The sequence below is a fragment of the Kogia breviceps genome, chromosome 9 (genome assembly GCF_026419965.1).
Source record: "Kogia breviceps isolate mKogBre1 chromosome 9, mKogBre1 haplotype 1, whole genome shotgun sequence".
In the NCBI taxonomy this organism is placed as follows: domain Eukaryota; kingdom Metazoa; phylum Chordata; class Mammalia; order Artiodactyla; family Physeteridae; genus Kogia; species Kogia breviceps.
Window position 1 is genome coordinate 64,443,003 of NC_081318.1, and position 27,278 is coordinate 64,470,280.

At 35.6% G+C, this 27,278-nt stretch overlaps 1 protein-coding gene across 9 annotated transcripts in view; it reads left to right on the top strand.

Annotated features, from left to right (window-relative positions):
* PHF14 (PHD finger protein 14) overlaps positions 1 to 27,278 on the top strand; it is a 232,917-nt gene that overhangs the window by 49,870 nt on the left and 155,769 nt on the right. For all 9 annotated transcript variants that reach the window (XM_067042574.1, XM_059073864.2, XM_067042570.1 and 6 more), the window contains 3 exons: positions 6,821 to 6,980; positions 12,478 to 12,589; positions 15,850 to 15,987. In XM_067042574.1, the coding sequence (XP_066898675.1) occupies positions 6,821 to 6,980; positions 12,478 to 12,589; positions 15,850 to 15,987 (410 nt within the window). The remainder of the gene's footprint in view (positions 1 to 6,820; positions 6,981 to 12,477; positions 12,590 to 15,849; positions 15,988 to 27,278) is intronic.

Genomic DNA, 27,278 nt, shown 5'->3' on the forward strand with positions numbered 1-27,278 from the left:
TGAATAGTGGTGAGAGTGGGCAGCCTTGTCTTGTTCCTGATCTTAGTGAAAATGGTTTTCAGATTTTCACCATTGAGGATGATATTGGCTGTGGGTTTCTCATGTATGGCCTTTCTTATGTGGAGGTAAATTCCCTCTGTGCTTACTTTCTGGAGGGTTTTTATCATAAATGGGTGTTGAATTTTGTCAAAAACTTTTTCTGCATCTATTGAGATGATCATATGGTTTTCCTCCTTCAATTTGTTAATATGGTGTATCACGTTGATTGATTTGCATATACTGAAGAATCCTTGCATTCCTGGGATAAACCCCACTTGACCATGCTGTATGTTTCTTTTAATGTGCTGTTGTTTTCTGTTTGCTAATATTTTGTTGAGGATTTTTGCATCTACGTTCATCAGTGATACTGGCCTATAGTTTTCTTTGTGACATCTTTGTCTGGTTTTGGTATCAGGGTGATGGTGGCCTCATAGAATGAGTTTAGGAGTGTTCCTCCCTCCACTATATTTTGGAAGATTTTGAGAAGGATAGGTGTTAGCTCTTCTCTAAATGTTTGATAGAATTCACCTGTGAAGCCATCTGGTCGTGGACTTTTTTTTGTTGCAAGATTTTTAATCATAGTTCAATTTCAGTGCTTGAGATTGGTCTGTTTATATTTTCTGTTTCTTCCTGGTTCAGTCTCAGAAGGATGGGGATTTTCTAATTCTATCATTCTTTCTGTATTTATCAGGGAGCATTTATTTTGTAGAGAACTTCTCCCCTGTTATCCTTTTCAGTATTACTGTGGTCTCACACATTATCATGTATAACCTGATTACTCTTTCTGATGCTTAGATTGTCCAGATTTGACCAGTGAAGAGCCCCTTTCGTCAGACTCTTACTTACACGCACGTGTGCACATATGCATATATATATTTGCACAGTCCCTGCCCTGTAGTAAATAAATAAATGAGATAAATTCCATGGGATTTTCCTCCCCTGTAACTCACTTTATTTCACTCATCTCTATTTCACTCACTCATCTCTTAATCTTGAGATTCTTTTCATATGAGTACAGATGGATGTTTTATTATTATTTTTTTAATGGTATGTAGTTAGCTATAGAATGGTTCAACCGTAATGTATTTACTTTTTTTGTTTGTAGTTTTTCACTTATATATAGTGCTAACCAATATGTTATATATATTCATGTAGTAATTTCTGTGGGTTAGATTCCTAGAATGAATCAAAAGATAAGTGCATTTAAACTTTTAACAAACTTTTCCAGATTGCCCTTCGAAAAGACTGTATTTATTTTTGTTCTTACCAACAGTATACAAATTACTTGATAACTCTGCAACACTGCATATTTGTAAATTAAAAAAAATATTTTGGAGACTGTCTCTTAATTAAAATATGTGTTCACTTTATTTGTATTGAAGTTTGGTATCTGTGGCTATTTTCTTTTTTCTGTTACTTTCTATATATTTCTCTTGTCATTTCTTGTCTTTTTCTCATTGACTTCTTAGAATTTTTTTTTTTAATGTTAATCCTTTGTTAGCTATATGTGTTATGGATAGTTTTCATACTTGAGAATACTTTTTCCACCTTGTCCTGTACCTTTTAACTTTGTAGTATTTTCCACTGTTTAGAATGTTCATTTTTATACACATGTGTAGATATTTCTGTGATACTTTTAAAGTTCCAAAATGAATTTTTATCTAAAATTAATGAATTCAGAAGAAGTGAAATTTTCTAAGGCATAATAGGAAACTAGTGTTGCTAGGTTTTATGTTTTTGGTTTTGGGTTTTAATCAGGTGCCTAAGTGACAGACTTCCATATTGTAAGTCGGCCATGCAACTTTACCTTAAACATTTCATGGTTAAACATGAACTTATTAAATGTTTAATTTTAGAGAAAACTATTTCTCCTTCTTAATATATTGCATGAATAATAAATAAAATGTGAGAACTATAGAACAGAGAGAAGATAAAACATTTCTAACAGTCCTAATATCCAGACAACCACAGTTAGTGCTTTTGTGTATGTCCTTTATCATTTCTTTTTCTTTTTTCCCTTTAAAAAATATATACTTATGGCTTAAGTAATTATAACTTAGGTAAGTTTTTAAAATAATTAATTAATTAATTATATTTTTGGCTGTGTTGTGTCTTTCTTGCTGTGCGCGGGCTTTCTCTAGTTGCGGTGAGCAGGGGCTACTCTTCATTGCGGTGCACAGGCTTCTTACTGCAGTGGCTTCTCTAGTTGTGGAGCACGGGCTCTAGGCACACGGGCTTCAGTAGTTGCAGCACACAGTCTCCGTAGTTGTGGCTCATGGGCTCTAGAGTGCAGGCTCAGTAGTTGTGGTGCACGGGCTTAGTTGCTCCGCGGCATGTGGAACCTTCCCGGACCATGGTTCGAACTCGTGTCCCCTGCGTTGGCAGGTGGATTCTTAACCACTGCGCCACCAGGGAAGTCCTAGGTAAGTTTTTAAGTTGAGATTTTGCTAAAAGATAGTTTTCCAAATGTGCTTATTAAATGTATAACTCTCTGTTTTTCAGAGTACTTATTTAATCTAAATGTAGATGAATCTCTTTTCTTTTTGGGTTGCAGCTTTTCACTTAGTATAAGCACCTTTGTGACAAGATCTTGTAACTGACTTGTAATAGTAGGGTACCCCTGACTGTGACATCAGTTATCCTGATGTATTGATTGTACTGTGTCTGAAGAAAAATGTCACCTACATGTCATAGTACATGACAGAGCATTAGGTAGCACACTTGCCAGCAATGCATTAAATAAGGTCTACTAAGATGTTTTCCCCCATTTGTTTATTTTTCAGTCTGCTGTTAGCTTAGCCCTAGACTATTTTTATTTCTTAGCGTATGCAAAAATATATTCTTATGAGTGTTTACTGGGTAGTAAAGTATGTTCAAGTTATAACCATTTGGACTTTATATGTGAGCAGGCGCTTTTGCTCTTTTATGCTTTAGGATATATTTGTGACAGGTATCATGCATGTTATAAGTTCTTTTCTCCTAAACAACAATATTACTCAATTTAAAATCTTTTATTTTAATGGGTTTTGTAATCAGAGGTCTAGTGATAGTATGTTAAGTATAGAAAAATGTTTTGAATTTTAAAATGGCAAATTTTGTGTTCCTGTTTTTTTATTTTCTATACTGAGAGATAGTTAGAATAGATATGAAATACTTACTGCAGATGAGGTTACTCAGCCTCAGAGATGTGGTTTGTCTAAAGTTACATAGCTAGAAAGTAGAAGACTGCAGGTATTTTGGTCTCCCGTGCCTGGCTGAATGGGAAAATTTCCACTGATTTGGATTATACGTATTCTTGTATAACTCAAAACAATTGTAAGCACATTTTATATTATTTTGCATTAAATATGATTTATATAAGTTGCATGTGCTACCCAGAGGTTGATTGTTAGACAGCCATAGAACCATGTTTTCTCTGTTTACCCATTTAAAAACATGAAAGGGCTTCCCTGGTGGCGCAGTGGTTGAGAGTCCGCCTGCCAATGTAGGGGGCATGGGTTCATGCCCTGGTCTGGGAAGATCCCACATGCCGCGGCGCGGCTAGGCCCGTGAGCCGTGGCCGCTGAGCCTGCGCGTCCGGAGCCTGTGCTCCGCAACGGGAGAGGCCACAACAGTGAGAGGCCCGCGTACTGAGAAAACAAAAAACAAACAAAACAACCCATGAAAAACCTATATGAAATAAGTTTTATATATCTATAAATTTTTTATTTGTTTACCCATATAAAAAAAAGACTTTTTTTCTGTAATCATATTGAAGGTGTACTTTTTGCATCTTTTACTCAAAATTAGATAGGTAGAAGAGAATAAACCTTGTTTTATGGTAGTTTAAATTCTTTTATCTATGGAAGAAAGAAAAATATTTAAAAATGTATTTAGTCATTAACTAAAATGGATTAGAGTGGATATAAATGTTAGAACTTTGGTCTAGAGCTCAGTAAACCCAATAGGTATGGCAGAGAAATAGGGGAAAAGTGGCAGGGGAAAGTGGGAAGTAAAGAACTCTGTAAAGGTAATAACACAGTGTGGATTATTTTTCAAGGGCAGTGAAACTGAAGAAGAAATACTTATCCACTTGCTGGTTGTTCTTTGTGCTTATATGATACCAGTCTTCTAGGTTACAAAGTAGGAATTTCCTAGGAGAGACCCTCAGAAATCACTTCTCAGGTTGTTTGTAGGTGGTTTAATCATTATGCAGATGTTTGTCAGGTGTGTGGTATATTCTTTAAAAATTAGAATTGAAACTGCTTTATTCTAAAAGAGTGAGCTGCTGTGATTTACCTTGATATTGGTGAATGAGATGAATAAAATGGATAGTCACTTGGGGGTTTTATTATCTTGGGACTTTGTGTTAATACAAATGAAAGAATTTGCCTCAAAGGAATATTATTTTGTAAAGAGAATAAACTTTTCTCTTTGTAGTATTGCATAACCTTTTGAGAAATCAAATTGACTGTTTTTATTGTTTTATGACTTTTTTTTTTTTGCGGTACGCGGGCCTCTCACTGTTGTGGCCTCTCCCGTTGCGGAGCACAGGCTCCGGATGCACAGGCTCAGCGGCCATGGCTCACGGGCCCAGCCGCTCCGCCGCATGTGGGATCTTCCCGGACCGGGGCACGAACCCGTGTCCCCTGCATCGGCAGACGGACTCTCAACCACTGCGCCACCAAGGAAGCCCTGTTTTATGACTTTTTTGAATAAAATGTTTTGCTTACTGTTGCCTTTACTGAAGAATATTCTTCTATTGGTGATGGTTAATAATAACTACTCCCAGAAGAAAATTTTATTTCTTTTTCATTTTATAATTTATCATTTAAAAACTGTATATCTAAACAGAAGTGATGAAGTTGATAATTATTACCAAGCACAATTTAATGATATTAAAGAAATTAGTATTTTGATTCCTTTTCTTATCTTGTGCATGATAGTCTAGCTCCTTTAAAATCTTTTCTCTGGCATTCTTTCGTATGACTTTTCAGATTATGTTAAGGTTCACCATTATAAAGTTATAAGGTTCACCATTATGTTGAATAACATAAACTTGACAATAATTAAGGGATTTCCGTGAGGCAGCTTATGTAAGTCACAGTTGCAAACAACTTTTTAGTTTTCTGCCTACTAGGATATTTTATAATCTATATGGAGTGGTACTACTGTGTGAATAAAATACTTATGCATGACTGTTGACCTATTAACGACATCTAGTAAATTAATGTTGGTAGTTTAAAATTATTTACTAATGCGTATGTTTCTGGGTGATTTGTTCAACTCAGTATTTATTTACATACTTATTTGTTTTAACTTGGATGTCTTTGGTGGTTATGAGAAGATGCTTTTCAACAGGCTCCTGTTGTCTGTGTAGTGTATAACCAGTTTCAGTAATCACATGATCTTACACTGGATGCATATAAACTTACCTATATGGTGAATCCTTTTGAGAGATGCTTGTTACTTATATATGTTTCTTATGGTGGTTTTTTTAATGGCTTCAGTTTATTGAGGGGTACTTTGGGTGCTTAGTGCCCTTTCGAATTTGGCACTGAGACCACCCTCTTAGAATAAACCTGGTCAGAAGTATCCTGGGAAGGTTGATTATAGGCTATATGTAGAAGTGACCTATCTTGACAGGAAATAAATGTGTCTTAGGATATGAGAGAAATGCCCAAGCCTAAAGATGATGGGCATACATTGGAACTAGAATAAGGTTGTAATCTGTTTAATTACTACATATGCATTAAATTATTTTTCTTAAGTATGTTTTGTCATTAGGGCAATGTCTTCTTTTCTGGAAAAAGAGAGTTAGGTAATATGAAGTTTGTGGTGTATCCAGCACTATTTAGGTAAAAGAAAACAATTTAGGAGTCATGGCTATTGTAGTCACCAGGGAGGTGCTCTTTATTACAAGCCATCAATAATAGTTGATGATGTCCTACTCTAAAATGTAAAGAACTATGCTACATTATCTTCTTTGTTTGGTATGTTCATGAGGATATTAAAAATTTTTTAAATCACATTAGCTGCTTAAATATTTTAACCCTCAGAATATCGAGTTATCAGTGAATGAAAAGAGGAAAAAGTATTCTCTTCTTTTTATTCATTTCAGTTATGGATACATTTTTACCGAAGATAGAAGAATTATAAATGTTTAAAAAGTTCAGATACCTTGTATAGCTCTAGATTGGCTCAGCTGTGAATAGAACTCACTTTCCTAACTCTAGTCTGAACTATTCAAATTGTTCTATAGCCTTAATTTATGTGTGAGCATGTTTCTGTATTATTTTCCTTTTACTAACTTTGCATTTGTGGTTGTATGAATTTGTGTTTTAATGTGCCACCTCCAAAATTAGATCAGAGGCTTTCTTGTATGTTTTGCATGATCATGGTCTTTTATATATGTGTTCAGTACAAAGGAAGCTCAAAAATATTTACTAATTCATAGTTCCTAGACTAAGTAGTTTTGATTTCTTTTTAATGAAAACACATATTTTTATGTATTTTTTTAATTAAAAAAATTTTAAAGAACCATAAAATTTCCCCCTTCTGTAATGATTTCCAGTCTAAAACCATCTTAAAGAGTCATTTATTTCATTGCATATACTATGGTAGGTGAAAAAATATTTTTATAAAATGATTTCACTTCTGTGTTTTGACTTTAATATCATTCTTATAAACCATTAATTTTTCAGAATTTTTCTCTACTTCCTTTCCCTTTTTCTTTTATAACTTTATAAATGTGAGTTTAAAAAATAAACTCTATTCAATCATACTCTTTTTTTTCTTTTAGGTTGTTATGGAGTTGATGGAGAGAGTGACTCTATTATGAGTTCAGCTTCTGAAAACTCCACTGAACCTTGGTTTTGTGATGCCTGTAAATGTGGTGTTTCCCCTAGCTGTGAACTATGTCCCAATCAGGATGGAATTTTCAAGGAGACAGATGCTGGAAGGTTGATGTCATAATTCTGTTGGGTTAATATGCCTGCTTTATAATGAGTATGCTTCTGACTATTTTTCTATTTATGATTTTCTGAGTTACACACTTTTCATTTGATTGCTTCTTTGTGTCTTTTTGGCATAGAGTAAATGGACAGGAGGCTACAGATCAGGGCAGGGAGGAGAAAAGATCATTTATTGAGGATCTGCATTTGCCTTTATAACCCATAATCCCATTTAATCTTAATAATGACCATATGATAAGAGATATGGTAAAGTTTCCTATTTTATAGGTAGTACCTGAGGCTCAGATCATTACATAGTTTTAATTTGAACAAGTCCATAGTTAAATTTGAACTCAGATCTGTTTGACTTCAAACGTATATCAGGAAAGAACCCATACAGTGATTTTAAAAGGGGATATTTAGTGTAAAGAATTACTAAGCTATGATACACAGTAACCATAAGATATAAAAGAACTCTAAAGAATAATACAGTAGGGCTGAGGGACAATATCCAGGGAATGACAAACTTGGAAGGAAGACACCTTCCCCAAGGCTGGGGTTCAGGCCTTGTTAGAGAAAGTGTAGTTCCAGCCTACTGGATGGCAGAGAAGTTGGCTGGTTTGCCTGGGTCACTACCTAGTCTACAGTTCTTGGCAAGTGGGTGGCTGGGCAGTGGTTCGAAGCCTGGAGTATATGGTGTCTGTGTTGAGAGGCCCACAGAAAAGTGATCTCCAGCCTGGGCCTGCAGGGTCACTGAGGGACGATGCCTGTGGTGGGGCAGAGCACTGGCAGATGTCCTCTTCCCATCCTGCAGAGAAGCCCCTTCCCCCTACAGTGCCTTCTACCACTCCCTACTGAGACAGCTTAGTATGATGCTCACTGTAAAGGAGAAATGCTGAAGTGATTCTGTCCATTGTTGCAAAGCAGATATTGAAGGGTGGATTTGAGCTGAGAGGCAATAAATTGATAACTGGCACAAAGACCTATGTTCTTTTCACTGTATTCACACTCATCTTTATTACCACATTTGAGCAGTTGTCATCATCCTAGTGTTGGCATCTTTCATGTTTTTTTCTAAGGAGACTGCCAACTGGGACGGGTGACTGACACATAAGAGTAATTCCTAACCTTTTATATTTTATGGATCACTACTTACCCTCCTCCCCCATGTAAGAAAGGGTGCTCAATTTTTTATTTTGCCACATACGTATATTTCAGTATTTTTACTAAACATTTAATATTTTAACAAGAATAACAAAATAACTTGTACAAATTATCACCATTATTTATCATATTTTAACATCTTGAAAAGGATAGGATACATTTTATCCCAAAATAAAGGACAGTCTTTTAAATTTAATAAATTTTTTTTAGTGAAGTAAAAAATATTTTTCTTATTTTTCTCATTTTTACCTCAGTTGGCGGACAGGCCCTTGAGAAGTATTGCCATACAAGATTGTTGGGATTGCATAGGGTCTACCATGGAATCTTGGAGAACCCTGTGTTGATGTTTAGGAAAAATGACTAAAAATCTTACCTCTTGTCCGTCATTGCCCATCCCCAAAATAAAATAAATATATAACAAATGATTTGATATATTGACTTGAGTCTGTGGTCTGTATCATGGACTTGAGCATTATTTTATGTTTGGAGTGACTTTGGCCTAGAATTAGGGAATTTAGTACAACATTAAAAGCGTGTACTTTCAGGTTGGACTGCCTATATTTGAATTCTAGTCTTTTTTTTTTTTTTTTTGAGGTACGCGGGCCTCTCACTGTTGTGGCCTCTCCCGTTGTGGAGCACAGGTTCCGGACGCACAGGCTCAGCGGCCATGGCTCACAGGCCCAGCCGCTCCGCGGCATGTGGGATCATCCCGGACCGGGGCACGAACCCGCGTCCCCTGCATCAGCAGGCGGACTCTCAAACACTGCGCCACGAGGGAAGCCCTCTAGTCTTTTCTTACTAACTGTGATTTTAGATTTAACCATTTTATGCCTCAGTTTCCTAGCACTTTTTTTTTTTTTTTTTTTTTTTTTTGTGGTATGCGGGCCTCACTGTTGTGGCCTCTCCAGTTGCAGAGCACAGGCTCCGGACGCGCAGGCTCCGCGGCCATGGCTCACGGGCCCAGCCGCTCCGCGGCATGTGGGATCTTCCCGGACCGGGGCACGAACCCGTGTCCCCTGCATCGGCAGGCGGACTCTCAACCAGTGCGCCACCAGGGAAGCCCTCTAGTCTTTTCTTACTAACTGTGATTTTAGATTTAACCATTTTATGCCTCAGTTTCCTAGCACTTTTGAGAGAATTAAATGAGATGATTTCTGTAAACAGTGTAGCTTCTGGAGTGTAGTAAGTGTTTAATAAATACCTCCTTAGTTCTGCTACTGCTACTACTAGTGATTTTTATTACCAGTATTATTCTACTTAAGGTAATCATAGAATACCAACTGCATAAATTCTTTCTTAGTAACTCTTTAGTCCTGAGAGTTGAAATTTATGGTGATAAATTGTGAATAAGTATGGCAGCTTTGGAAAACACAGAGCTTCGTTTTAGGGAAGAGCATTTATTTTACCTTTTTTCTCATCAATAATTTGAAATTCTTATGGAAAAGCAACTATAAAGTAGCTCTCTTATCACACTAATATATAATATGTACTAATACATAGTCTACAAAATAACTTGGAAAGTTTTTCTGAATGAAGAAAAGGGAGGCCTCTTTAACCATTTAGTTTTACTGAGATATATTTGTATTGACTTCTGTGGATCTTACATGTATGTAGACACCTCCCTTCATGGTGCAGCCTGGCAAGTTTTTTTCATACTGTTTGAACATTTTATTTGTGTTGATGTTCACACTCACCTGTAGGCTAGTGTGGAAATTACAGGTCCTGATATAGTTTGAAGGATGTAATACTAGCTTGAATCGAGGCAAAAAAAGCCAAGAAATTTGACAGGCTATTTAATATTCTAGCTAAAATGCGAAACAGGTGAAAAGAAAGAACAATGCATGGAAAGAATGAAAAAAGTTTTGAAATTGACTTCTATTACATAGTCTAATTAGACTTTTCCCCCCTCTGTTTCTGATGGGAGCCACAAATTCTACAATAGAAGATGATGTGATTTAATGTGAGAAGACCATCAGGACATTCTTATCATTAAATTTTTTTTTTTTCTTAGGGAGAGTGTTTTATCCTGTGTTAATGGTATTAAAAACCTGATTATAGGAAATATTAGACATATTTTAATAGGGTACCACACCCTATGCTGCAAACATTTCACATACATCATTGTAACTTCCAAACTGCCTACATGGTGCTCTGTTCCTAGTAGACACTTAGTAATTAATTACTGATTGAATAAATGAAGGAATGAAAATAACATCCTGGAAGTGAATTTTTTAATATGTTCTAAAGGCACTACAAATAAAAGACATTTCAAAATCAAATTTGATGAATATAGTTCCCTGTTTTTTTGTTTTTTTTTTTCTTTTTTTTTTTGCGGTACGCGGGTCTCTCACTGCTGTGGCCTCTCCCGTTGCGGAGCACAGGCTCCGGACGCGCAGGCCCAGCGGCCATGGCTCACGGGCCCAGCTGCTCTGCGGCATGTGGGATCCTCCCAGACTGGGGCACGAACCCGCGTTCCCTGCATCGGCAGGCGGACTCTCAACCACCGCACTACCAGGGAAGCCCAATGAATATAGTTCCCATTTTGAAATGAGTTTTTTGAGAAGTAGCTTTCTACTTAGTTTGCTTTATTAAGATATGTAAATTTAAAAGAATCTCTTAATAGCTTCTATGCTAGAATGACAATTCTGACTCTTTGTTTTTTGGTGGTTTTATGGGATGCTTGTTTTCTACTCCTTTCCCTAATCAACATCTGTCTTCATAGCTCCAAGCAGAATGGATGGTAAAGTAACAAGGAAAATTATTCCTTTTTGATTTCTCAGTTTCTTTTAATTACAAGGTTCTAAAGTATGTGCAGCTAAACAAATGAACAAAAAACTGTATACAACATATATTAAAAAGGGCCAAAATTGTCTTAGCTGTTTGATATGTATTTTAATAAAGAGTCAAGTTGACATCCTCACATGAGTGGTTGGGGGAAATGATACACTTGTGTGCCAATCACACTGAAATGGCAGTTTAAATCTGTAGTACTTGTGTGACTTGTACTAAAACATTTTAAGAAGGTCAGTAGGAAGCAAGCAGCCAGCTGTTGGGTTTATCAAAGATAAACTTGTACAGAGTACAGTAGCATTTAACACACCAGTGGAGCATGAGAAAATTGTGCAAATTAAATTGAGAAAGCAGCTGCTTGTTGAAGATGTGTATCTTTATATTGAACTCCACAGGATGCATTTGGGAGGTTGGATTAAAACGTTTTATCAAGAAAATCTTAAAACCTTGGAGTTTCTTGCCCCCCAAAAAAGATAATTTTTAAAGATTTGTAACTATTTTCCCCAGTACATCTGTAAAGTGATTCTTAGTCATATTTCTTTAAAACTCATAATGTATCACAAAACAGAACCATGTAGCAATGATAGCCTCTCAAGCTGTGATAAAGCAAAATTTGTTGTTAATATTTCCACAAGGTTAAGAGATATTTGCTATCTCATTTTTACCCTCTGTCTTGCAGAAGTGATATAGATCTGTTTACATTTCAAAATCTAGTGATCCTGTGTTTTGTTTGATTGTAAGCAAACAGGGTGCCTAATATATTTTTAAAATGTTCAGAGCAGTTTTAAAAAAATGGAATTAGAATCAACTCCTATTTATTTTTTCTGTTTAGTATACTGAAACTGAACATTCTTTGTTTAGTGTTGTAGCATCGTCCAGACTTCAAAAAATATATGTGGGGCACGTATGTTTTAGTACATAGGTTGTATGGTGAACAGATAAGTTGAATGAAATATGACTTTCTTATATTATTACAACTGTTCTGTACAGTCTTCTAGCAATCAGTTTCAACCTGGGAAGAAAGAAAGTTAAGATGCACACCAAAAATTGTTTTAAAATATGTCCTTAAGGATTATCTAGTAGCTTTTAGAAAAAAGTAACAGGAAAGAGCAATTTTATGTGATTTATGCAGAGTAACTTCACAAGTCTTAAATTATGATCCTTAATTCTCAGAGTGCTTAAAATAATGAAAGTGAATACCTTTCCATACATATGAAAATGATGTTTCATTTGAATAGTGGTTTTGTGCAAATATTTAAGAATAACAGATAAGTGCAAAGTGCGGTGAATTTTAAGTGAAAGGCAATTATAGATTTTAACTCTCACCTTTGGCTAAGCTGCTAGAAAAGTGGCGCTTATTGCAGTCCCTTTTTCTTTAAATGATATCATTGTATAGGTGTTCCGTATTCTTTAGTTGTGTGTCTGAGATTTTGAAATCTGATCATAAAATTCTTGGAGTAGTTATTTGAGATGACACATATTTTACATTTATTTTCCTGTGGGCATTTTATCTGAAGGTCTGATAGCAGAATCATATCTTTTCTCCTTATAGATGGGTTCACATTGTTTGTGCCCTGTATGTTCCTGGTGTAGCCTTTGGAGATATTGACAAATTGCGACCAGTAACACTAACAGAAATGAACTATTCCAAATATGGTGCCAAGGTAAGACAAAGTGTTTTTGATTGTCTAAGAGAAAGTTTTTACTTGTTAGTTTACATGACTTTTTACTAATATCATTGTTGACTACAGAAATGCTTATTACTAACTGTACTATTGGAGAGCAGTTAGCACTAAATCATTTAGTATTGATAGTAATTTTCCCAGAGAGCCAATAATGTATAAATTCTTCTATATATTTGTATAACTTGTGGGGTAAAACGGTAGTTGATGCCACTGCCATTTTCCTCGTATTTAGCACACTGCTTAGTGTATAATGAACTCTCAGACTACATCTTTATTTTTAATCAGTTGGATCATACAAGCTTAATTTCTGACTTTACTTTTGAAGTGGAATTTATTAAAATTATGAAGAGAGTACAGGAAGCACCCATTATTTTACTTCCACTGCAGAAGACCAACGGAAGTTTTTTTCTTTTTTTACTAGCAAATGATTCTCAGCCTCCATAGTTTATAAATAGGTTTTTTAACTATGACTGAGTTTTAGGATTATAAGTGATAAGATTACCCACTTATGAATTTAAACTTAAGTATATAATTATTGCAAACATCTTTGGAATACTAGAACTAATTAGGCAATGATATATTCTCTTTCCATTACTATGTATTGGGCAGTTGGGAAGGAAGACTATTGAAGAGCATTAGTAACATATTAAAGGTAGGGTAGGAAACTTACAGGTTGTTGGAAAATTCTGATTTGAAATTTTTAAAATTTCACAGTTTCTGCTGTTATATCCAGATTATCCTCTTTGGGCTTTAAACACCATCCCCATTGTCACCTTCTACCCTTGAATAATCTTGTGCTTTAGTTTGGGAGGTTGCAGCTTCCCTCTCCAGAATTAGATAAAGCTTCCAGGCCCTAGTATTGAACTTACTTTTCTGGTGCTCAAGTAATTGTACACTATCTTGTTACCTCTCTTAAATGCCTTTAAACTATAATTAACAAAATAATTTGTCCACATTTTCTAGTTGAGTAGGAGTAATACAAATTACGTGGTCCACCAGTGTTGGAAATGGAAGTTACTACATTTTGAGGGCAGTTTCATAATTCATAAGCACAGAGCCTAGAAGGGAGTAGCTTCCATCTTTTTCAATAAGCACATGTTTTTACCATAAATATAAGTCTGGAAGCAATTAAAAAACAGTAACCAGATATTACTTCATATAACTGAGACCAGCAGTGACCTCTGGACTGAAAAGGAGAGTCATTAAATGTATAATTATCAGCTGATTATTTTCATTATCACCTGCTTTTGTTTTGAAGTATTACTGGGACATGGAGGGAAAAAATTACGTACTCTCTGGCTCATCTGCAAAATCAAACCCAGTGCTGTGAATTATATCTGGGATAGCTCTCTAGATCACATTGTCTATCCATTTCCTCTTTCTGGTTACTTTCTACCCTGTGTTCTCAGTTGCTTAGTTCCCTAGCATTTTATTTATTTACTTATTTTAAAATTTATTTATTTATTTATTTATCTTTGGCTGCGTTGGGTCTTTGTTGCTGTGTGTGGGCTTTCTCTAGTTGCGGCGAGCGTGGGCTACTCTTCGTTGCGGTGCACAGGCTTCTCATTGTGGTGGGTTCTCTTTGTTGTGGAGCACAAGCTCTAGGCACGCAGGTTTCAGTAGTTGTGGCTCCTGAGCTCTAGAGCGCAGGCTCAGTAGTTGTGGTGCACGGGCTTAGTTGATCCGTGGCATGTGGGGTCTTCCCAGACCAGGGCTTGAACCTGTGTCCCCTGCATTGACAGGCCGATTCTCAACCACTGTGCCACCAGGGAAGCCCGTTCCCTAACATTTTAAATGATTCAAGAAATTGAGGAAGATTCTGTTTTCTTTATTAGATTGTTATATTGTCTTGTGAGACTTCATTGTTGGAAATTTTTTCTTTGTGTTCACTCTGAAATCCCTTGCCCAATTTCATCATACTACATTAAATTACTCACTCAGGGGACTATCCTAAACAATTTGATTCTGTTCATAATATTGACATCTTTTAAATAGTTTAATTTCTCCATTTCTCCCTCTCTGACCCCCCTCCTTCTCTCTATCTCTTTTCTTTCTCTCTCTTTCTCAATTTTTTGGTTTCATGTTTAGATTACTATTTGCTGGAATTTTTGCCATACATATACTGCTCTTGGTGGAAAAAGACCCATAATTAGGCAGTAGAGTGTCAGGTGTTGGGAATGTTTTCACATCTGTACCCAGAGTCCTGTTCCTGCTATTTTTATTCATCCCTGATATGTCATTTTGGTGCTGTATACCAAGTAGGTACTCACTAACTGTTATAGTATTAATATGATGTTTTTAGTGTCTATTGAAACTTTTTTATTTTTTTAAATGTTTCATATTTAATTTATGTAGAATACATTTATTAAGCAGTTCTTCCTTAATTGTCTACTGGCAATCTTTCACAATTTAGCAGGTATTTTTGTGAAGGTTCCTATCACCAGAGTAGTATATATTTTGAGACTAGGTTTTTCTTTTTCTCTCTCTGTGGCTTAGTTAAAAGTATAAAAAAATAAATCGGGGCGGTGGCATTTGGGGTAATTTTGACAGTTTATGCCTTTAGTTTTGCAGGTTTTCCCTTTGTATACAGAAAGAATGTAAATAATTGGCTATATTGTGTATTACTACTAATTTCACAAAATTGTTTACTTAAGATTACTTTTAATTCTCTTAAATATATTTTTAAAATGCATTATATCTTTGGTTGCAATGCCTAGATCTTTCAGTGAATTTTCTATGGCTTCTTATTTATTTCCCTTAATTTTTCCGAGTAGTATTGCATTGTTCAAATCAGTGTAGTTTAATGGTTAAGAACATGGACTTAAAGTAAGATTATCCTGGTTTGAAAACTGTCTTTACCTCAGTTTACTCATGTGTAAAATTTTCTCATATGTAAAATGGAAATATAGTACCTCTTCCACATATTATTGTAGAATAGAGTGTCAAATGATTATATATATTAATATTTATAAAGTGCTTAGAATAGTGCCTAGCACACGGTAAGCCCTCAAATGATATTAATTATTATTATCATCATTACTATATCAGGGGAATTTTGTTTTTTTAGAACTATATAGAGAATTACTTTTTCATATAAATACTTGGATTGCCTATAGTTATTGTTTGTACTGACATACTGTTGGTTCACTGTTTGTATTTTGTAGATGCTTTGTATGAGAATGCAGTTTCTGTTCTGGAAATATTTTTGCTCTTAGACTTTTCCTGTTATTCCGTTGTAGGAGTGTAGCTTTTGTGAAGACCCTCGTTTTGCTAGAACTGGAGTTTGCATTAGCTGTGATGCAGGGATGTGCAGAGCCTATTTCCATGTGACCTGTGCTCAGAAGGAAGGTCTGCTTTCAGAGGCAGCAGCAGAGGAGGTAGGTTGATTTAAATCCATAGTTGGTGAATATGTGCATGAGACTTTTCATGACTCCATTATATCCTACAAACAGGTATGCATCATAAAATAAATTTACAAGTTTATTCTTAAAATCTTTGTCTAGATCACAGATCTAAAACTTTAAGAGTAAACAATATATATGAGTTTCTTCAGTCTTAAACCTAGCCATACATTTAAAAAAACATGTTAAAAATCTTATAGTAAAATCTGACAGATAAAATGAAACATAATTCAAGGTGTTTTAAAGCATTATAATGTCAGCATATTTTATATGAGAATCTGAAATTATATTTGAGTAATAACCTTGCTCTGTTACTCTTTAAATAAAATCATTACCCTGTCTTCAGTCTTCAGTATTTGCATTTCTATTTCTTTACTATATTGTTAATTCTAAATTTTCATACCAGAAATTTAGATTAAGCAATCAGTTGTTTTCAAAGTATGTATTCGGGACTCTTTAATATTCTTTCAAGGTCTTTGAGGTTAAAACTGTCTTCATAACAGTATTAAAATAGTATATACTTTTTTTGCTCCTAATTTTCTCACATGTAATAGTGGAGATTTCTAGAGATTATATAGCTATCTTCTTTAATGTCCACTATCGAGATATTAAAGAGATTAGTAAAAATGTAAAACAGTGCCACTCTTCTCACTAAATTTATTTTTGTGTAAATTATAGTATTTTTCATAAAAATGTTATTTTTGTTAACATGTAATGGTCTTACTGTTATTTTAAAAATTACTCAATTTTAACTTCTAATATGCTATCTATAAATATAACTCACATAAGCTCTTTGGGGTCTTCAAAACATTTTAATACTGTAAGGAGTCCTGAGAGCAAATTTTGTTGATTCTTTAAGCACTTTATATAGGAAGGTAATTGAGTATTCTGTAATTCTTACTTTATATTTGGGATATGTTATGTATATATGCTATGTTCCATCTTTTATTGGGTAAATTTTCAGTGTCATGTAAAAATATGTTTTTTATGTTGGGCTTTCATCTTATTCTATTTATTTCATAGACAGGAAGCAAGTTAAAAAGATAATCTGATGAAGAAAATTTGTTGAGCAAATTTTGAAGGATATATTTTATCAATATAAGGATCCTATTGAAATTATATTTTGGGTACATAAATCTGTTTTTGTGTCAGTCTCTGATTCTGATGAGTTTTACTTTGATTAATTGAAGAAGGGTACTAGATGAACACTGAGCATTTTCACAGCTGTTTGGTAGACATAGAGGTACAATTATAAAATAGGGTCGTGTGGATTAGTCATGGCTATAACTCAAGATGGTGGGCAAAAGTGCAGAGAGACAATACAAGTAAGACTCAAGATCAGATAAATCTCAGTGAACATCTGGATCAGGGTATCCATAGGTTAAGGTATTGCTCTACTTCTGGCAAACTTTGAGTTTTGCCACCAGAAGGGTTCCTTTGTAGCCATTTCTTTTAGAACTTGTAGAGAGAGCTTTGCCTTTTATGCTATGGTAGTTTGGGTCTCTTTGTGTAGCACCATCCATCATTATTTTTGGTAGACGGTAGCCATTTAATTAATGAAAATGTGTGAAGTAGCCATGTATGGGACAGTGGAGTATAATGGGGTCTATAGTGATTTAGAGAGTGTATCCCCACATCTAAAGGCATTCATATTGAATTGAAACAAACAAAACACAATATTACACTAAGTAAATAGTTTGCAGTCTGTGGTCTCTATGTCTATATCTGTGGGCTAATCTGGAGAAATTTACAGGGAAAGTTAAATAAATCTGGATGTGGAAAGTAGGCCTGAGGCTTTTTCCTTACCTTGCTCCCTCCCTTGATTGATTAGGTAGGAATTCTGGATTCTGGAATAATGACTTTTCTTCCCATTTGCTGTCTTGTTAAATGAACCCTTTTTGGGGAAATGATTAAAGCATATTTATATATGTTTATGGTTTCCTCTTATAAACAGTTTATAGAATTGGAAAATTGTAAAGATTTCTGAACAGTGTTTTAAAACCCAAGACTTTGCATGAATCAGTATCAATTAGGTTTGCTCTTGACAGTAAGCATTCTGTTAAATGAAGTTCTTGGCTACTTCTCATGGTTGTACTTCTGTAGATTAAGATTTATGTAATGTATATTTGATTAAAAAACAAATTTTAAACTAAAATAGATCTACTCTTTGTGGGTATACCTTGTCTTCCGTTTCAGTTTTATGACATTCTAGAAAGCATTTTTTTTTCTTTTTTAAAGACTGGTTTATTAAGTTGGATTTCTTCTTAATGGCTGGTTTTTATAAGCAGTAAAAGAAAGGTTGAAAAAGAGAATAAGTACCTCAGTTTCATCCAATTACAACATACACCTTAGCGTATTTTCATGTTTTTTTAATAGCCTTCTGACGTAGTACTTTATCTTACTGGTGGGAATGCATTTGAAGTTTCTACTCTTTTTGATCCACTTTGTGAAAATTCTAGATTATTTAGAATATTTGACCATGTTATGTCACAACATATCTTATTATTATTAAAACTGAACTATAGCACAGGCTCAGTTATGACTGCAACTATTATTATTATAGTTTACATGATATAGTTAGACTGAAGGTTACTTATATTTCATTTAAACCATATGGTAGTATGGTAGTATGATAAAGTATGATTTTGGTACTGTGAACATTGTTATAATTTGTTACCATGTAGAAATTTCTCTTTGAAACAATGTAAGATAATTTATCGATTTTTTTTTTCCCACAGCCTTTGATAATGCATTGAAATCACTCATGGATTAAATTTCAAATGCTCAAATTAGATCTTTAGCTGTTGAACTGATGCCTTAATATTGCTAGAAGAACCAGGATGGATAGGAATGGCTTGTGGTGGATACAAAAACTTTTTAAATGAATTCATCAAGAAGTTATGTTACTTAAAGTTAGACGTTTTATATCAGATCTTCAGTGATACCTTTATGTGGCTTTGTTAGGCATTATTTTAAAAATTATTCTGGATGAACTCTATGAGAGTTACTCAGATCACTTTCTCTCTCACTCCACGTCTAATCCATTAGCATATCCTGTCTTCAAAGTATATCTAGTATATGTCCAAATTCATTGCTGCTATCCTAGTCTATCATCTTTTGTCATCTGGATTAATATAACAACCTGCTAACTCTTTCTACCTTTGCCTTGCTAGAGCAGAGGGTGGCAATTTTTTACTACAAAGAGCCAGATGTAAATATGTTAGGCTTTGTGGGCCTATGGCTTGTGTGTAACTATTTAAGTTTGCCATTGATTATGAAAACAACCATAGACAATACATAAACAAATGAACATGGCTGTGTTCAAATGAAACTGTATTTCCAAAAACAGGCAGCACCAGATTTGGCTTTCAGTTCATAGTTTGCCAGTTCTTTAGAGAATAGAGGACATTTTCAACAGTAGCTAGTATTATCCCATTAAAATCTAAGTCAGATTTGGTCACTCCTTTACTCAAAACCCTTCAGTGACTTTCTGTCTGATTCAGACTAGAAACCAGTTTCTCTGCTGATTTATAAGATTCTGTGTGATCTGGCTTCACATTACCTCTCCGACTTCATCATTTCCCCTCATTCAGCCTCATTGGCCTACTTGCAGCTCCTTTAATGAATGGCCAGCTGAGCTCCTACTCTGGGCCTCTGTTTCTCTGCATGGGCTGCTCTTCCCTCACAGGCTCGTTCCCTCACTTTTTTCGGGTCCTCATTCCATGTCTACTACTCACTGGTCTAAAGTTACAACCCTCTCCCTCCCATGACACTTTCTATTCCCCTTTCCTGCTTTATTCTTCCCTTTAAAAAATACCTAACCACTATCTAATATAGCTCTAGTAGTTTTCTGGTAGTGTCTTTTGGATTTTCTATGTATAACATCATGTCATCTGCAAACAGTGACAGTTTTACTTCTTTTCCGATTTGGATTCCCTTTATTTCTTTTTCTTCTGTGATTGCTGTGGCTAGGACTTCCAAAACCATGTTGAATAAAGTGCTAAGAGTGAACATCCTTATCTTGTTCCTGATCTCAGAGGAAATGCTTTCAGCTTTTCACCATTGAGCATGATGTTAGCTGTGGATTTGTCATATATGGCCTTTATTATGTTGAGGTACGTTCCTTCTTTGCCCACTTTCTGAGGAGTTTTTAATCATAAATATATGTTGAATTTTGTCAAAAGCCTTTTCTGCATCTATTTAGATGATCATATGGGTTTAAAAAAAAATAAATTTATTATTTATTTTTGGCTGCATTGGGTGTTCGTTGCTGCGCCTGGGCTTTCTCTAGTTGCAATGAGCGGGGGCTACTCTTCATTGGTTGCGGTGCACAGGCTTCTCATTGCGGTGGCTGATCTTGTTGCAGAGCACAGGCTGTAAGTGCGTGGGCTTCAGTAGTTGTAGCACGCAGGCTCAGCAGTTGTGGCTCGCGGGCTCTAGAGCACAGGCTCAGTAGTTGTGGCGCATGGGCTTAGTTGCTTCGCGGCATGTGGGATCTTCCCAGACAAGGGCTTGAACTTGTGTCCCCTGCATTGGCAGGCGGATTCTTAACCACCGCGCCACCAGGGAAGTCCTGATCGTATTGTTTTTATTTTTCAATTTGTTAATGTGGTGTTGTGTCATATTGATTGATTTGCAGATATTGAAAAATCCTTGCATCTTTGGAATAAGTCCCACTTGATCATGGTGTGTGATAATATATATGGTTCTTATTTATCTTGTTTATTGTCTGTCACTTTCATTAGGACATAGATTCATGAGGACAAGGATTTTTTGTTCTTTTTTATTTTTCACTGTATCCTCAGTGCTTAGATCCCTTCTGTCATTCAGCTTTTATTTGGTCAACTGTTTAGCATTTAAGGTCTTTTTTTTTTAAAGATTTTATTTTAAAAAGAATTCTAGGGTAAAATTAGTTTTCAAACCATCATTTTAAGTATAGTGCCTTGCATATTTGATTTCCCATTTTTCCTTGTTTTGATTTCCTATTTATCTACAGGCATGGACTGAGAATATTTCCTTGGCACATTTTCTTGTGGTATTGGAATAACTTTATTCATACACGTGTCTCTTTATCTCTTTGGTTTGCGTAAGTTGATGTTCACTGCTACCCCAGCTCAGTTACCTGTTAAAGTGTGTGTTAGCAAATAGATCACTTTCACTTTCGTACTTCTCTAAGAATCTTATTTAACCTTTATTTGAAGTTTGACTGTAAGAAATATGATTTATTTGGAATATATACAGAGTATCAATTCCTCTAAGCATTCTATGTAAGCCATATTATTAGATGCTTACGTACCTGGACAAAATTATTTTGATTTTTACTATTATTCCTTTTGCTGATGTGTGCTTTTTACATTTTTGTTGTTGTTGAAAGCCTTACTGATTTTTTTCTTTTGTATTAACTGGGAATGTTGATGAGCCTATTTCTCAGCACAGTATTCTTTCTCTCAGTTCTCAGTAGTAGGTATAGCAGTGTGTTTGCTTACTAATTGGTTTGTGATATTGTGAATTATGTAACTGATTGTATTAATAACTTCTTTAATTTTCTGGAGATTTCAGAGCCACATTTGGAGTCTGCTACCAATGTGCATGTGGCCTTTAAGATAAATGCTGTGGTTGTTCATCTTTTTTTTTGTTTGTTTTTTTTTTGTTTTTTTTTTGCGGTATGCGGGCCTCTCACTGTTGTGGCCTCTCCCGTTGCGGAGCACAGGCTCCGGACGCGCAGGCCTAGTGGCCATGGCTCACGGGCTTAGTTGCTCCGCGGCATGTGGGATCTTCCCGGAGCAGGGCACGAACCCGTGTCTCCTGCATCGGCAGGCGGATTCTCAACCGCTGCGCCACCAGGGAAGCCCTGTGGTTGTTCATCTTGATGTTGTATCTTACCTAGGCTTTTGGCAGCAAGTAATAGAATACTTAACTGCAGTAGCCTAAGTAGTTATTAACTATCTCATATGACAGGAGGCATAAACATAAGTAGTTCCGGGGTTGTTTCAGCAGCTCAATGATGAAGTCTTATTTTATCCTTCTATCCCACCAGCATCAACATGTTTTTCTTTTTAGTTCCTAACCTTGTTGTCTCATGGTCTCAACATTGCTGGAATAGCTCTTAGCACTGTGTTCTTTCATTATGGAATTCAAAGCCAAAGAGAAGGGAAAGGGTTCTTGTATTATTAGGAATGAAAAATTTTCTCATACATTCACTCCAGTAGATTTTCTCATCATCTCATGTATTGAAACTGTCATTATGGCTATCATTAGCAATGAGATAAATTGGGAAGGTGAAACCTGACATTTTTTAGTTTCTGTCAAAGAAAATGGATTTTACAAAAATGGAATATGTTGGAAGGGAATGACTGGGTGGTGGCGAGTGGGGTCAGCAACTAACAGTTTGCTACAACTAGCCTAAGATGTTGGTAGTTTATTTCCGTTCACTGTAGCTCATACCTAGACCAAATGAAGAAGTCTTTATATCAGCTATTAAAAGAAGGAAAGGAAGAATCAGGTGTTTTGAATTAAAAAAAAAACAAGTAAAAATGTCACCTTTCCCGTTTTTCCCTTCTTTGCTTCAGAGTAGAAGAATTCTAATATTCTGGGCCTTCTTTTCTCTGGGTCTGATCTGTTTCCTGGTCTTTGCCTTTTAATAGTGTCATACCCTCTCCTTCCAGCCTCCCTCATCATAGTGGAGTTGGCTTCTCAGTAGTCCTTCCTTTCCAAGGCTTTTTTTTTCCTCATTGGCTTTTTACCCCAGTCAGAGCGGGGGTCAAGTTAATACTGACTCAATTACTTTGTGTTTTTTAGGGAATTCAGTTTAATAAATCAGAACATTGTTTAGTCAAGATTATTGTTATTTTTGATTTGTGGTACATTTTATGTCAAAAGAGATCACCTGTCTAAACTCCAAACATTAGTATGGCGTTAGCATCTGTTAGTCAAGGAAAGAAAAGAACATTCTACACTGAAAAAATAATTCCATAGACTGAAGAGTACTGGCTTTATCTTTTATCATCACAGCCCCGAGTTAGTTCTGTAATCTTACACAGAGCTTTGAGGAATACTCTGTATGTCTGGGCTTCATCTTATTTTTTCCTGCCTCTTTTTTCTCCTCATTCCATTATTCACTCTCACCTTCCACACACACACATAAACACACACTACACAGTCCTTACTTAGTTTTTAAAATTAATAATTAAAACTTAATTAAAATTATCTTATACTTTGCATATTTTAATAAGCCACCTCAAATCCTTTTTGAATAATATAAATGATAAATAACATATAGGATAAAAACACACCAGTCTTGTTTTTAATAAAGAGTTTATATCATTATTTTTGAATTAACTTGGAGTTTTGTATGTGTCTAAATTGAATATCTACCATAAGACCATTTTTTTATCTGTATTATAAACCACAGTTGAAAATAGTGAATTTGGAATGGTCCAACTAAGTGTAAGGAAATATAAAATATAATAATAAATGCAGATGGGTAATTCTTAAATATGTGCAGAGCAGAGTATTAGGACTTTCCTAGATAAACTGATATTGGATAAATTGAGCTTTAGCTGCAGAATAAATTAGCATAAGTTTACTCTCTGTATTTTAACAAATATAGTTAAAAAATGAAGAGTAGAATTGAATACTTTAAAGTGTTATATAATCATTACATTATATATATTTTCGTGCTAGAAAGAAATATATCAGATTTTAATCAGCTTAACATAAAGAGTTAATACCTTTTAATGCTTTTGTGGAATCTGATGCCAAAGGATAATTTTGCTTTCTTGTACAAAGCCTTATTTTTCTGTTAGCTAGATTAGTATTAATTTTTTATATAAAAGGTAAAGGTAAAGATAATATTTTAATGATGGATAAAGAAACTGCTATATATTTTTAAATAAATATAATTTAAATATATAAAAAGACAATGTAAATTTAGTTCACCTTGGGTTTTAGACAGCCATATTTTGCATACAACGTGTATGAGTGTTTTAAGAATTGATAAAATACTTAAGTCATAAAAGTGGAAAATGAAAAAGTGATAAATGCCAAATGGGAAAAATATACCTTCAAAAATGAGATCAAGTTGAATACAGATTCTTAGATAGAACCCAAATACAAGATATCAATAAAGCTAAGTTGATTACTTTCAGTTTTTATAGGAAGAAATACTAAATAGCTATAGACATAGTTTTGTTTATGGTTCAGAAATATATAAAGGGCAAAATATGTACATTGTCAAATTAATTTTTCTCTTTTGGTATCTAGACACTAGGCATTTGGGCTTTGAATTTGCATTTAAAATTTTCGTCTGTAAAAAGTCTTAGAAATTTCAAGCACTAGAATAAGAAATTAAGAAATCTTACTCAGATTTATTGTTTTTATTCGTTGGTCTTCATCATCTGGGAGTTTCAGATTTGAGTACAAGACTCTTTAAAAAATAAATTACAGCTGTATGTTAAACAAGTTAATCATATCATGTCTGCAAAGGCACTGCAGCTGAGGGCTGACAGAATTATAACTCAGCAAGTATTTGTGGAACATGACTATAAGGAGTAAGTCCTTATTGAATTCACGTTCTGAAACTCAGTTAAGTTGTGTTAAGGGGTGATCTAAGCTTTGTTTAGCGAACAGTGAGATTTATATTCAAACAAATCTTCATAGTACTCTGTGAAATCAGTCATTCATGATTGAGGGCATGTGCATATGTGCAAGACACTAAACTCTAGGTATGGGTTGGAGAAGTTTGTCAGGGAGCATAAAAATAGCTTTAAGTCACAGTATCAGCCTAGGTGGGGATGGATAGTAAACACAATAAAATGTTCAACAGTCTTACAAGATGACAATAAAAGATGTCACAGGTGCCTAGTATGGACAAGAAGTGGTGTAAATACAGAAAGACGGTTCCCTGGAAGAATCAGAAACTTCAGCTGGACCTTCTTGACCTATCTGTCTCTTACCTTTGAACTATCTAAGGATTACACATTAATGTTTTTACTGTCATTCATTCAGTATATTTATTCAACAGATATATTGACCTACTGTGTATTAGGCATTGCTATGGACCAGGGGGTCCCCAACCCCCAGGCCGCAGACGAGTACTGGTCCGTGGCCTGTTAGGCGCCAGGCCGCACAGCAGAAGGTGAACAGCAAGCGAGCAAGGCTTCATTTGCTGCTCCCCATCGCTTGTATGACCTCCTGAGCCATCACGCCCCTCACTCCACCCCACCCCACCCCCGGTCTGTGGAAAAATTGTCTTCTGCAAAATCAGCCCCTGCTGCCAAAAAGGTTGGGGACTGCTGCTATAGACCCTGTAGAGATAACAGTGAACAAAACAAACTGTGCTCTTAAGGTAGCTTACATTTTAGTGGCAGGTGGGCTCTCCTCTGACAGAGAGTGAAAAAGTTAGCAAAAAAAATATTGTGATAAGTATTGTGGAGAAATATAAAGCAGGATAAAGTATTTAGGGAGTAAGGGAGGTAGGGCAATGGTGTTTTATATGAGAAGATCAGAGAAGGGCTCTCCAATAAGGTGACATTTTATGGAAATGTGTAAGGAAAATTGTAGGTAGGGAGCCTATGTTTATTTGAGAGGAGAGCATTACAGGCAGGGGGAACAGAAATACGGAGGCTCTGGGGTAGGAACATGCTTGGTTGGAGGACCAAGAAGAAGACTGGTATGGCTGGTACAGAGTTAGGGGCTGGGGTTTGGTAAGAGGAGAGGAGGAGGTCATAGAGGTAGCAGGGAGCTGCTTCATGTAGGGCCTGGAAAAATATGGGAATGATTTTGGATTTACACTCTGAGTGAGATGGAAGGCCATAAGAGTCGCATAGAGTACATATGAACCAACTGATGTTTAAAAGGACTGCCCTGATAACTGTATTGAGTACAGGCTGTAGGGAGGCAAGTGTGAAAGCAGGGAGACCAGTTAGAACTTTTGCTGTAACAGGTTTTAGGATGGAGGTAATGAGAATTGACAAATTTTATAGGTATTTGCTGAAGGATTGTGGAATGTAACAGAAAGAGAGGGTAAAAAGGGTGACTTCTTTTTGGCCTGAGCTTCTAGTAGAATGGAGTTGTGGTTTACTGAGGTGGAGAAGACAGAAGGAAGAGCAGATTTGTTGCAGGAGAAAGGGAAACTGAGGACAGTTTTGGACATGTTGAGTTCAAAATGCCTATTAGACATGTAAGTGGAGAGATCAGGTAGGTTGTTGGCTATCGGTCTGAAGTTTAGGGAAGCAGTCAAGGCTACAGATATAAACTTGGGAGCTGTCAGGGTATAGATAGTATTTATGGTGAGATGACTAGATGAAATTATCTAGGTTATAAGAGTACAAGGAGATGGGAAGAGGTCTGATGACAGTCATAGGGCTACCTCAGCATTCCACAGCATTCAAATTTGGGAAAATAAGGAGGAATCTACCAAGGAGACTGAGGAAGAGTGATCAGTGAGGTAAAAAAAGAACTAAGAGAGGTATTTCAAAGAAGTGTTTCCAAGAGGGAGTGCGCAAATTGTGTCAAAAGAGTAAGATTAAGATTGAGAAATGACCATTGGAATTGGCAAAATGAAGGTCATTTTTTCACTTGACAGAAGCTGTTGGAGTGGTTGGGAGTAGTCAGTGAAAACTTACGAATGGAATAGAATTGAAGATAGCTAATATGGACAGGCCTTTAGATTTTTCCTTTTAAGAGGAGCTTAGAAGTGGAACAACAAATGGGAGCCCAAGGAAGGTCTTTTAAGTATTTTTAAAGGATATTACAGTATGTTTAGAATGTCAGTGGAGAGAAAAAATGTGTAAGAGAGATAGAATTGCTGGAGGGAAGACGGGGTGGGATATTATCGCAACTGAAGGTTAACCTTAGAGAGGAACATTGGGCAGTTTATCCATAGTAACAGGAGATTAGTCAGAGGATATGTGCAGACATGCAGATAGGTTGAGGTATGTGGTGATTGGAGGTTGTGGAAGTTTTGGTTTTGTTGCGTTTCTCCTCTCTTCGAAACCCTCTCCAGTGAAATAAACAAATAAGGTCATCATCTGCAAGTTAGGAATAGGGAGGAGATAATGAAGGTTTGACAGAGAGATAAGGCTATTCAATAATTATCTACAAAAATGGAATACAAATTAATTTGAAAATGTGTTCAGCTGCTCAGGTATAGGTACAAAATAGGGGAAGAGTTGGATTTATCTGTGCCTTAGGTTTTGTCAAGCGAAGCTAGTTGAGGAAGAGAGGAACAAGCGAATTGATGCGCCATGCAAAGAAGTAATTAATTG